This window comes from Penicillium daleae (genome assembly GCF_028827525.1).
Source record: "Penicillium daleae strain IBT 16125 chromosome Unknown utg000002l_segment0_segment0, whole genome shotgun sequence".
Taxonomy (NCBI): Eukaryota; Fungi; Ascomycota; class Eurotiomycetes; order Eurotiales; family Aspergillaceae; genus Penicillium; species Penicillium daleae.
The window spans coordinates 6,128,652-6,141,858 of record NW_026623150.1 but is presented as its reverse complement, the minus strand read 5'-3'; the positions used below and the strand labels follow the sequence as shown (position 1 = coordinate 6,141,858).

The 13,207-nt window shown below is 48.6% G+C and overlaps 4 protein-coding genes across 4 annotated transcripts; 1 reads left to right on the top strand and 3 right to left on the bottom strand.

Moving 5' to 3' along the window:
• Positions 1-20: 20 nt before the first annotated feature.
• On the bottom strand, positions 21-1,061 carry N7458_003100 (uncharacterized protein; the record flags this gene model as incomplete). Its single annotated transcript, XM_056906483.1, has 3 exons — positions 21-633; positions 689-874; positions 925-1,061. 3 exons carry the CDS (start codon positions 1,059-1,061, stop codon positions 21-23), a joined length of 936 nt encoding a protein of 311 aa, XP_056770590.1.
• A 377-nt stretch (positions 1,062-1,438) lies between these two features.
• Positions 1,439-5,446, top strand: N7458_003099 (CHAT domain-containing protein; the record flags this gene model as incomplete). Its single annotated transcript, XM_056906482.1, has 1 exon — positions 1,439-5,446. One exon carries the CDS (start codon positions 1,439-1,441, stop codon positions 5,444-5,446), a length of 4,008 nt encoding a protein of 1,335 aa, XP_056770589.1.
• A 3,953-nt stretch (positions 5,447-9,399) lies between these two features.
• On the bottom strand, positions 9,400-9,591 carry N7458_003098 (uncharacterized protein; the record flags this gene model as incomplete). Its single annotated transcript, XM_056906481.1, has 1 exon — positions 9,400-9,591. The coding sequence occupies one exon, from the start codon at positions 9,589-9,591 to the stop codon at positions 9,400-9,402; it is 192 nt and encodes a 63-aa protein (XP_056770588.1).
• A 1,556-nt stretch (positions 9,592-11,147) lies between these two features.
• Positions 11,148-12,751, bottom strand: N7458_003097 (putative MFS hexose transporter; the record flags this gene model as incomplete). Its single annotated transcript, XM_056906480.1, has 2 exons — positions 11,148-12,539; positions 12,599-12,751. 2 exons carry the CDS (start codon positions 12,749-12,751, stop codon positions 11,148-11,150), a joined length of 1,545 nt encoding a protein of 514 aa, XP_056770587.1.
• Positions 12,752-13,207: the final 456 nt, after the last annotated feature.

Here is a 13,207-nt window from a genome sequence, read left to right as displayed (position 1 = left end):
GATCCGTCACAAGGACCCGCCTACTGAAGGACATGCTTCGGGGCTGTCTCGAAAATCTTGATAGCCTGCTCCAGCCGCTTCTCATATTCTTCTAGTTCTTCACTCCCCTGGTCATCCGCGGAGGTCGCCTTTGTGTCCTCACCCTCTTCATCCTCAAGTCCGACCTCAACCGTGTTATCCCCCGGTCCTCGAGCGGTGTTTACAGACATGACATCTCGGTACAGGCCCATGGTCATCGGTAATTTCACCCCGTCCACGCCACCTTTGCCCATCTTGAGAAAGCGGGCATCAAGCAGTCGATACTGGGCTGCCCAGACATGTGGGTCGGCGATCTCCATGGCCATCTCCCAAGAGGATCCTACGCCCAGACTGACGGACCCACCGACAGGGACGCCGGCTAGAGCGCCAATGATTGCCGATGAAACGCCAGCCGAGATGCCTGCAGATTGTCCTCTTGAGACGATCGTGCGGGTGTTCTCGAGGAGATACAGGCCGGTGAGTAGCCACACTTTGGGGCGACGCGCAAATTTGAAATTGAGCACGTATGAGCTGTGGGCTGCGGACAGCCACAGTTTGAGTTTTTTCTGCGCCTCCTGGCTGGCTAAGACGCTGTTCGCAAGGAATGCTTCCGGGCTGTCGAGGAAGTCAATCATTGGATAATTCAAGGTAGAAGTCAAAGGCGAGATACTCTTTCAAGATCATTCGGGTCCCCTTCGCGGCGACTACAACTCGCTCAAGATCCTTGTTGTAGGCGAGGCCAAGATTGACAATGTCTCCACCCTCCACGCTGACGGAGGGCGAAATTCGGGAAGCTCCATGGAAGACCACATTATCCGCCTGCGTTGTATAGGCGTGTTCTTGTAGTTCTTTTTCACTATTCAATGTCAGTCCAGCTTCGATCACGTTTACGATCATGGCATGTACCTTAAAAGTTCATGGGTATAGTGTCGCGCATTCATTGGCTGCCAGTACTTCTCCAGCACCAACGACCCGAGGGTCAGAGCCTCGGGCCGTTCCCCGACACCATACAAGAAGAACGTCGAGTCATCACCAGCCCCCATCTTTCTTGGTAGCCTTGCAAAGTGCCAAGGCTTGGTATCCAAATCGATGGTTCGCAAAGTCCGGGGAAGAAGATCTTGAGTGGCTTGTCTTCTGCTTAGGGGTATTTACTGTGGTTTTTACTCTGCTGCCTTCGCGGGGCACTGCCCAACCGGGGCTAACTTGTTTCACTCAAATGGGGCAATTTTAAACGAATCGCTTTCAGGGTCTCGAGAATAGATAGCGTGGGAGCATCGGGCAACTCCCACACCCCCACCATGCTTATTATATGGATTGGCCCAGGTGGACTTTTTGGGGATTGCCCCGCGAGATGATCCCTTCATGATTTCAGTTGCTGGGCATTTCTAATAACTGCTTCGTTAGCATACCCAAATGTCAAATGGACTTTGATCACTTTATCGGCCTTTGTGGCCAATCGCTCTTTGCGGCGGAGTATCTTGGGGACTTGGACGCTGCCGGAGATTATTTGCAACAGACCAGACCTGACATATCAGAGGTGGAGCCTGCTGTCTATGCTGAGCACCTTCGTTGTTCGGCCATCTACTCAGTACTTACTGGCAGACCAGCGGATGCATATGAAAGTCTCGAAATCTTAAAGGGCCTTCTAGACCAAATACCGAAAGAATGGGGCATGCGATACAGCAACTACAAGGTCTTGACCGACTCCAGCCGTCGCTATCCCCCGCTATTACCTTTTTATCATGAAAATGGGAAACCGGTCAATACTGCCATGCTCGGAGACGTTAGCGGTCCCTTTGAGATTCAAAAGAGCTTCATGGACAATTTCACCATGCATCTACCGTCCAGTTCACCCCGCGATCAAGCACTAAGTCAAATCATGAATGGTGTTCTCGGATTTCCAATGCGAGCAAGAATTCTGACATCCAAATTTCACCCTCTTAGCCCCATGGGCCGGGCGGTTGGCTCGCGAGAAGACATACTTCCGGAAGTCGTCGAGGTGGCACAGCTTTTCCTCAAATTTCGCGATATGGTGGATTCCTACGGAGTGACCGGCATGGGCACATACATGTTCAGACTTGTCGTGGAATTGCACCTTACAAGCCAGAGTCCTCAGTCAGCGACGCTCTTGCAGGAGCTTTATCAAAGATGCGAAAGACTAGAAGATTATGCGGGAATGGCCAATACCAAAATGCTGGAAGCGGACAGCCTGATTAGCCCTCCATTTGCAAGCCCCATAACGCTGAACTTGATTATCGTCGATGTCACCAGCTGTACGCATAGTGATTCTGTCTGGGATCCGATTGAGGCCGATCTCACATATGAATATATCACTCAGGCACAAGAACTGTATGAGTCCGCCTTGACGTTTTTCCAACAAGCGAACAGCAAACGCGGACAAGCGGCAGTTTTGCTTCGACAAGGCTGTTGTCTACATAACAAGGCCCGTCACGAGCGACTTCAGAACAAACAGGTACTCGATCTACTTGGAGAGTCCGAGCTCAAATTGCAAGAATCTCTCAAATTGTTTGGAAGGGATGAAGCAAATGCTCAACTTGTAAAGGCACACCTGATCTTAACTGGTATTACAAGGGGAAATCCGGGCAACATCAAAGCAATAGCAAGGTCGATTGGCGTTTGGGGCGTTGAAGCAAAGAACGAAATAATGGCTCATTGTATTGCAATGATCCTGTCTCGATACGCCTATCAAGAATGGTTCAAGTTTTCAAATATGGACACCGCTTTGCTCGCATGGGAGTGTGCCTACGAGATCTGCGAGCCGCTTGGAGATATGATTCCCTTGTTTCAATCCGTGGTATCCCGTGCGCACGTACAGCACGAAATGTACAACGACGATGCATCTCAGATCTTTATTGAGGAGGCGCTATCCAGGGTCGACAGGATTATCGAGTATTTTGATTCGACGATTCAGTCCACCCCAGACACCCCCACAGGCCAGTTGGACCGTACGACGTTGATGACCAGCAAGTTCAACATGCTGTGGACATTCAGCCGACAAGTGAACAGCATCTACGTCCAGTGTGAGAATTTGGAGAAATTCAACGAATGGAACGCCAAACTCTCTTATTGGATCGAGCATGACGACAGCTTCGTTGCATTTCGCGAAAGACTGGCTACCGAAGAGCTGGCGCAATTGAATCACCCGAGCCTCTCCTATCCTCAGGGCAAGGTGAAGGACCTGTGGAAGAAGAAATTGGCCAATGACGCGGCCAGAGTGAGATATACTTCTGCGGATCTCACCTTCCGTCGACTGTTAGAGGAAGGTGATATCCTGAAAGCGGAGAAAAAGCTTCGCGGGTATGTGGACGATACGTTGGATCTAGAAAAGGGGTATTGCAGAGATCTTTACCGCGTCTTGGCATGTGAGCGCGTTGGTGATTCCGTCAAAGCCCGTGAGATATTTGACTCTATGGATGACAACGACTTGTTCGATGATAAACTCGAAGAGTTCCAACAAGGGATTGGTGTTCGAACTATGTTTGCTCTGAATGCCCAGAATGCATTGACATTCTCTGTATTTTCAGACGACAAGGAACGAGCTCGTCGAGTTATCGATATCATCATCGGGATCTGGCCTACCTTCTTTGAAAAGATGAGCGAGAGTGCACTTGACTTTGCCCAACGAATCAGTTGCTACGCACATATCATGAAAGATGAAGAGCCGGAGATTTGCTTTGGCAAGCTACTTGAAGCTCGTCAAATCGTCGAGACTCGTCGGACCCAGACGAAAGACTTGGATGCTAAGATTGGTAGTTCCAGCCAACGGTGGACTATAGATATGTTTATGAACCTCGCTCGTCTTTGTTTACGATGGGAAGAAGCAGGGACTCCGGTGAGCTTTATATCGAGATATCAGCATGGCCACTTTGACAACATTTCTTGGTCTGAACATGCTCTACTGTTCATTGAGATGAGTAGAGCACGCACTGTGCTCGAGTCTTTACAGTCCCAAGCCACTCAAGGTCCTGGAATAATTGAAGTTTCTGATACCGCGCCACTTTCAGAAGCAGTTCACAAAAGACGACTTTTGAGATCATTGCTTGCTCTGGGAAAATTGAGCCCGGAACAGGAACAGGAGGTTTCGCAACTGCGCAAGGATATTGACGAATTAGAGAAAGACGGAAATCTCTCTAATGCGACTACCTTCATTGAGACCGTCAACTCCACTATTGAGCCAAAGCTGTTGTATCGAAGCATCGATGAAAATGCCGTGGTGATAGAAACCACTTTTAGTCCCCGTGGATTCATTTCGTTCGCAGTAACACGGGACGGCATTGAAAAGGTACATCAAGGACTAACCAACATCATTGCTATTCGGAGGCCTGCTATGCAGGTAATGCATATCATGCGAAATATGACTGGATACATTGGAGAAGAAGAGGAAGCTCGCAAAAAGGCTCAAAATGTACTGTCCGAGGAAATATCCGCCGTACTACTGAAACCTTTTGAAGAAATCATCCGCACCAAGTCGCACGTCATCTTCTCGGTATCTAACCCGATGACGGCGTTCCCATTCTCTGCCCTTTTGTTCGACGGAAAGCCACTCATCATGCACGCGGCGGTCTCGCAGACTCCCAGCCTGACTGTCCTCCATCACCTCGCACAGAGGAAATCGGCGTCGACGACGCCGACGGTATCCGTCCTGGCCAAATCACCCACAGAAAGACCTTCCGAAGACGCAACTCGAAGTAATCAAGAAGTCAACCTCCACATGGCAGGTATCGAGGCTGTAAATATATCGTCCTTATTTTCTACATGGCCAGTCGAGGCCTCTCAGATGACCAGAGAGGATTTCCGCGAGTATGTCAAGGGCGGCTCCTTGATCATGCATATCGGAACCCACGGCGATATCAACCACCGCAATCCACTGCTCTCGTCGATTTCGATTGGAGACGGCCAAGAATTCCGAGTCATCGACATGTCTGCCATCCGCAGCAACGTCAATCTTCTCGTATTTGCAGCTTGTCTCAGCGGACTTGGCAAAACGTCTTTCGGCAGTGAAGTTCTTGGATTCTCCCATGTTGTTCTAAGCACTGGCTGCCAGGCTTACATTGGTTCTCTTTGGAAAGTCAGCGATTTCGGTTCCATGCTGATTATGACGCTGTTCTATCGCCATTTGAGAAATATGCCGCATCTTCCCGTGGCAGAGCTCATGAGGAAGGCTCAGATAGACCTTTTGCAGCTTGATGTTGAGAAAGCCGGCAAGCTCTTGGATTGGATGTTGGAGAGTTGGAGTTCTACAGAAGTGGAGGGCAAACGTCCGGCTGATTTCGTGCCCGATGCGGAGTTTTTGCTGATCACCCTGAAGATGATCATCGATCAGTTGGACTGGTCTAGTCCGTTCTACTGGGCACCGTTTGCCCTGGTCGGGTATGGAGGTTTCCGTTTTGTGCATGATGGTGTTTAGACCGCCCGTAGGATCGCTAGAGGAAGTCATACCGTAGAAACAATCACGAGCTCTATACACTCAACCATCAAGAGCCAGCATAGAATCCTACTTAGGACTGCTCGCAACTGCTTCTACACATTCACGATGGTCGATTTAAAAATTGCCGACTTGCCCTATATAGTCCGCTATATTATTCTAATGGCAAATCTGACGAACTTCTTAATGCGACGTTATTCAGGACAGCCGTTTCGTCAACGGAGCATGACCGGTGTAGCCTTTTTGGATACTGTACTCACTTCATTCCCTGCCCAGAGGAGAAGGCTGACTTCTCTCGTCCGCGCCGTCGATCTCGCCGAAAAGGTAAGCTATACTAGTTGATCTACCAAACGTGGATTGGATTTCCACCACCGCCGAGGCCGCTTAGCGCATTAAACATGACGAGACACATCCACGAAACACACGAACGTAGACCAACGGCGATTAATCAATCTCGAGATATTACCTGAACCCATTCGAGGAAAGGAAACATCTTGTAACCGGTTCAGATCACCAAACGATTAGATATTCTAGTGCTGTTTTCCTAATATTTACATTGGAACGTCATTAATCATACAAAAAATAACATTAATCACGGTAATCCTGTCCCCGTAGAGCTACCTCGGTAAGACCTGTCTGGAAGGAAAGATTGACACGCTGGATGAAGGGATACACTTGTTTAGCCAGACGAAGCAGAAGCTAAGTCGCAAGCAGAGGGAACCACTTAAGTCATGCTGCTGGAGTGTCAACGGAGAGCAGGAGGTTGGAGGGTAGGGGGGGGGGAGGGGGAAAAGAAGGAGGAAGTGAATGAAGAAGAAGGAATACATGGTTCACGGGCAGTGGAGAAAACGACCAAAAGAAGAAGCGTATTCTCGAAAGAGAATTTAGGATTCGGCCATATTCAAAGGTCGTCAAGTTCTCCTCTGAACCTGAAGTCACCAGGCACTCAAGTCATCCGCATTTTGCAAGACTGTATCGAACTCGCCGTCGTATTCAAATTCCTTATCCGTACAGTCAGCATCACTTACCGCCAGAGACTCGGCAACAGAGAGCTCTGTCGGTCGTGGCTTTCGTGAACGGAGAGTACGGAAAATCCTGAGGCGCGAAGCACTTGGAGCTTGCTGAATGGGCGAAAATTGCTTTGAAGTGGCCGAACGGGCCTTGGCACTCGAACGGACAGTCTGTCGGTTGATCTCAGGGGCTATGGACGGCTCGGCTGCCCCGAGGATGGGCTAGAACCAGGGTTGACTTTGGACATCCATTCGCGGTATTCTGAGACTGACAGATACTTGACAACGGGATCATACTTGATTGCTCTTGCGCGTATGCCCAGCAGTTCAGTGATCGCTGTTACAGCAAGGTTGGTTGTGTGACCTCATGTGATGCTCGTGGGTATAACTCCAATTCAAGAATTAACGATCTGATGAAGGACAATAGTCGTCGATTCCAATGAATGAGTCAGAGGCGAAGGTGCACTTCCATGGTCCAGTGTCGACCAAATTATGCATTTTCAGGAATTGTTGGCAATATTCCTGTCTCCTTTGAGCTGCACGGGATATTTGTCCACATTGATAGCCTTCGAATTGTTCTGAGTGCTGTCGCTTCGTGTGCTATAGGAGAGATTTCGGGTTGGAAGTCATTTCCACGTAGGTTACAGATGAATTGCCTGTCTGGCTTGTCGAGTCCTGAGCATGTTTGGAAATGATATCTGAAACTTGTCCATTTGTCGGTTTGGTAGTTGCATTTTCCCTTCTTGCAATGGAACTTGAATGGAGTTGGTTCCGCACGACTGTTTCCACTGGTCTTGACTAAAATTTTCCATGAGTCCCTGTTGTACATAGAGAACTTCATAACATTGATCTGTGCAAAGATGTCCACAAATCTATGCAGCGAAGACATCAGCATATCATCTCTAGCTGGGGTTGTATTTGATTGGAGCTGAGTCGTGACCCGATCATGAGCGGCCAGAAAGAGACCAGCCAGTCTCTCATCTGAATTATCAATTGCTGAATCAGTCTCTTGGTCTTTTTATCCGTCAAAGTATATGAATTTCTGATGAGAATCAAGGCCGGCCTTTGTGCTCTCATCCAGGTCGACTTCTACGTCGAGATCATCCTCAGGCTCAACCTCCCCGGGTGGGATATGTGGGAACAGGGGACGTAAGGACCGCTTTGCAAAGAAGGAGTGCTCTCTATGACGCTAGAACAATGGTCAGTAAAATGGATCCAGGCAGCTTAGAAGACTCAAGTCACACAGTACCTTGTGGTTTGGCCCGAGATGGGGTCGAGAGGGCTTGGAGAACAAGCCAGGCACGCAAGCGGAGTTGTGAGCGAACGACAATCGAAACCACCAGAGAATGACAATAAAACGAGTGAGTACTGTAGTTTTGAACCGGGGGGAGGGGGTTGTACTGAAACGAATGTAGAGAGGGATAAAAGTGTGATTAGTGAATGAATTGGGCTGTGGAAAGTGAGATCGACGTTGATCCAAAAGCGAAGGCAGCAAATCGAGTGCGTGAGCATCATGGTACAGTAGACATTGATCGTAGTAAGGTCGTGAAAAAGAAAAGAAAAAAAAAAACAGAGAAAAAAAGAACTTCTGAGATTCAGAGCCGAGAACACCCAGGCATGACTACTAGTAAGTAAATACCAGCAGCCTCGCCAGGTGTCCGGCATGGAGGTGGCTAGCACGTATCAGTCCCACGAACGGACAAAAGCGATACGGCAGATCCGATGAGAGTTGGAGGATCAGTCATGAGCATATTTGCAGCACTGGGCGAGATCCGGGCATCTCGATAGACAGAAGGGGGGGGAAAGACTGGTTGAATGCCGAGCACCCAGTGAATCCAAGGACTCACTGGGTGCTCAGTGTTGATGGTGGCTAGCACGTATCAATCCCAGAGGCTGGATGGCGATACGGCAGATCCGTGGGGTGTGGGGGAGGAGGGGAGAAAGAGGAGGAGAAAGAGGGCGAGTGAGAAAGGAAAGGAGAAGGAGGAAGAGGAAGAGGAAGAAGAAGAAGAAGGGGGAGAAAGGAGAGGAGGGAGGAGACGACGGAGAAAAGGAAATCGCCCTGTTGGGAAATCGCGATTTTGTTTGCCTCGCTTACGCGACGGCCAAAACAAACAATTATACAGGTTGTCTGGAGTATCGTCATCATACACGAGGTAAGAAAAGGAAAGTGCCCATTGACAATATCTGGCTACCTGCACTCTCTTTATAACCGAACTTTCCGGTGTTCTTGAGGGCTTCCAAGTCAGATATGCCTTTGGAAAGACCTTTTTCTTTCTAACATACTCCTATGTGAGTTCCCTGGCATGTACCACTACCTCCTCTATCTCAAAATGCCTCATCGCCTTTGCCAGGCCTGGTCAGAGACATCCCAAACGCCAAGGGCTTCTTACTAACTAGTGGCCAGTCGGGGCATGTCAACTACAACCTTCCACTTCACCCTTATATCCCACAATGTTGAATTCTTTGCACTGCAAGATCAGCCAATTACTAGACTTGGGAAGCGGCCAGAACACACAACGTGATGTCTTGTTGTCCGTGGAGACCAAGGGACCACGCCGGGCCACTGGAACACGGCACTCGTCTATGGAATCTCCATCCATGGAACTATTCATTGCATGTAGGCGATTCCATCATGTGGGCCGTCTAGCGGGCGAGATCTCTCCCACGATGATGCACCATATTCATGTCTGGTCGACGCCTGTTAATTCTATCGTCTTTGTCTGAATGCAGAGCTCCTATCAATGTCAACTCGAAACAACACCTCGGAAAACCTCGCTGCCAACCACACTCCGGGCACTACCAACCTACAACTGCATAGAATCTTCCGCTGAAGTCAAAGAAGGATATTTGCCATTTGCTCGCATAAATGCAAGGGTTTCCACTCTTTCAAAGCTCCCTCGAAATGCATCCCGGTCTATCCACTTACTCGTAAACAACGAGTATAGCTTCCAGAGAACCATAAGTCTCCACCGAGATCCAGCTGGAGTATTCTTCCATGCTGTCCCTTTCATGGAAATTCTTCCAAAGGAAGCAGATGACATGGTCTCGGCGGTGGCGATACAAGGCCTTGGCCCTGGGCATGTACTTCCATTTACCGACTTCATATCGCTGCATCATGAACGGGCCAATCCATAAAAATCTAGTTAGGTCGTTTGTTTGTTTTGGACTGCTTTGGCTTCTTATGGTGGAATCTGCCTGACTACTCGCTTGCCTGCCTCTGGGAGCCTGCTAATCTCGTTTGCGTATGCCGGGGAAAGAATTGTCTTATAGCCATTGTCGCTGACAATTCGAAAGACATTGGACTAAATCGGGATGAACATATCAGAGAACTATCTTCGTTAAAGTTCATTTTCGGGCGCTTGACTTTTGCTAGTCCAGCTTTCAGTATTCCGGCCGCGTCGGCTATATATTCTTGCTTCCGCTTAGTGGAATAAACCTCGCGCGATTTCCATGCCGAAATTGGGTGGATGTAGGATAAGAGAGACGGCAGATAGAAAAGGAGGAGGAGGGTAAGAGTTACTACTCCAAGAAAAGATAAAATCCCGCTGTAATAAAACCGTGTTAGGTGAACCAAAATCATATTGACGATCACTGTGCGGTATTGATAGACAATCTCGACCTATATCCTTGAACTGCGTGCGAGATGTGATTTTTTATATTCATCAGTACATCCCTCTAGGTATAGTTGCTTAACTCTCTGAATGCTTGTGCAGTTTTATACAAACTCATGGTGGATAAGGTATTCATAAGTTGTGAATTACACCAGAATTTAAGGGATTGTAGGGCTTCTTTAGCTTGTAGCTGGCTGTCACGTTTCACCAAAGTGGCGAAAACTTCATTCTTATCATTCGGGCATGAAAAGGAGACGTATGGATAAGGAGATTGATGAAAATCTCTTAAGTACCGAACCCATGCAGCCCGTGTAGACTATCATTGTCGGAGTTATCGTCGAGTTCTTTGCTACCTCCTTGAACATGTATATCGGCGGGAAATTTGTCCTGGGAGTTGGGTCATCGCTCACGTACAAGATTCTCATCCTTCGTTTTAGTTTCTTCGGTAAATGCATCAACCTCATCGTCATCCAACCAAAAATTGAACCCAGGACGGTCTCACACATGATGAATTTCGCCACTTCTTGGGCTTGGGTAAATCACGTGTTGTTCACATTCTACCGTAGCACAGCATACGTTGAACGGCCGAGATAACATCGAGTGGATCTGTGTATCACACTCTGATATGCGACGATTTGTCGACTACCAGATCGTTACACAACCGATCAACAAGAGTGCATGAGAAGCAAGGATTTAAGCAACTGCCAGCATTCCCCATCACCTCTTTCTAAAATTCAAGCGGAAATCAAAACACAATGCTCAGAAATGAGAATATTCTTCTCAATCGGGCTCTGAAACCTTTTTGCCTAGCTACAGCCGAGCCCTGTATCCACCAGGATACTAGGATATAGCTTACTGGGTATTTCGGGTTCCCAGTTGCTCATTCTACATAACGAAATGGTTATAGGAATAAACACCATGGTATAGGTGTATTTAAAGCCAGATGTTATTTCCTTTTGATTAAAGTAGATTAATCATCAGATGGCGCCAGCCAGACAACGATAATATCATCCTGAATTCAGGCATGAAATATTGAAAAAAGAATTATATACACGCCATTCATGCAATCTTGTCTTCCACCTGCTCCTCATATGTGACTTGATCCTTCTTTTCCTCGATCTTGTGCACCATCTCCTTCTTGGTATCTTCACCCTCAAACAAATAGGCCAGTTCTTCCAAAGTGGGTCCGGCAGTCTCGACGAAGAAGAAGTAGACAATGAGGAAGACGATGAACACCCAGATACAGTAATAGATGTAGAACTTCCATCCGATGTTTTTCAGTGCAATGGGGTTGACGTAACTTCCGAAGATTGAGGCCACTTGGATGGTCAGCAGGACGAAAGCCCATGTCTTGGCACGCATCTGCAGTGTCACCACTTCGAGAGGATAGGTGACGATCAAGTTCGTCCAAGCAAAAGTGTAGAAAGCCTGGAAGAAGAAAATGCATGCAATAACCAGTCGACCGGCGGCCAGCGAGTTGTGCTCAAGATACTGCTGAGCAGCGATTGTCCAAACGATGAAGGTGACCAGGACACCGCCAGATCCAGTGAGGAAAAAGAAGCGACGGCGGAAGCGGTCAATGATAAGAGTGACAAAGATGGCCACAATATACTGCCAGAGTGTGACCATTCCGTTGATCAGGGTGATTTCGTACTCGGTCTTGAGTCCAGTATCCTTCAAGATCTGCGTAAGATAGTTGGACACCAGCAAGTTTCCAGAGCTCTGACTGAAGACAGCCGTGGAAAAGCAAAGGAAGATACGCTTCATGTTGGCTCTGGAAGAGAAGAAGTCCTTCCAGGTCATGTTGTTCTCGGCTTCCTTGGCGATGGCCTGTTGAATCTCAGCGCATTCGAGCTCCACTAGTTCGGAGTTCGGATTGCATTCGCCATGGTATTTGATCAAGATATCGCGGGCTTCCTGCACACGGCCATTTGCAATCAGCCAGCGAGGCGACTCGGGGCAAAACCAGATGAGACAGAACTGGTAAGCCGACGGTACAATCTGGATCAGAGTAGGTAATCTCCAGGACCATTGACTGTCAATTCTATAACAGCCGAAGGTGGCCCATGCACCAATCACGTACCCAAGAACGATGGATGTGTTGTAGAATGTGGTGACCTGTACACGTTCCTTGGGATGGGATAGCTCAGTGACCAACACCGGTGCGCCCATCTGGATGAGCGATGATCCAACTCCCAGGACAATTTTACCGCCGATATACATGTTCAAAGAGGTAGCAAAGAACTCGACCATAACACCGACGATGATGACGACAGAACCCAAAGCAGTGGGCAAACGGCGCCCCCATTTATCACCGATCCAGCTTAAGAAGATGAATGGAATGACACCGCCGATGGCGTTAGAAGCTCCGAAGAATCCAAGCTTCGCGCCTTCAGGGTGCCCAAATCTGTCTTGCCAGGAATTCAGGACTTGCATTCCATTTGTCATGGACTAATTGAAACCCGTGTCAGTTAAAGTCCACGTCAAATCCGGGATATATCGAGACTTACTCCATCGATACCGAGCGCAGCACTAGCCAGAAGAGACGACGTGAGAAGGAAGTAAAGCAAAATGCCATTCTTTCGACGCCAAAACGGCGGCATCGAGTTCACATCGATGGGCGATATGATTCCCTCGGCCGCATGAGCAGCAGCAGGAGCCATGCTTGCTGTTGACTAACCGTGTAGGTGAAGTTTCCAGTGGAGATCAGCAGGAAAAGGCCTAGCGGACGTGTGAGGTGATCTGAACACTTCAACGCGGGCGCCCCTGCATCTTATATAGAACGGGCTCCTGTCAGGATTCATGTGCGGCTAATCAATCGGATCTCGCAGCACTTAGGGGGAAAAGTGCCGGACTGTGGGGAAGAAAAAAATTCATCGGGGATGGAATTTGGGGTTGAAGTTTGCGGGGACGGGGAAATTGTATCGGGGAAATAGCACATTGCCACGTGCAAAATTGCCCCGATGCCACGGTAATTCTCCGACGCTAGCCGTGGGACCTCAACAGCCCCACGCTTGTTTGAACGCCACAAGCCACCCGCCCGCCCGGCTATAAGGCACGGTTCGGAGCTTCTGCGTTTTATCACTGACCTGAGGATAACTTCTCTTCAATTCGTAACT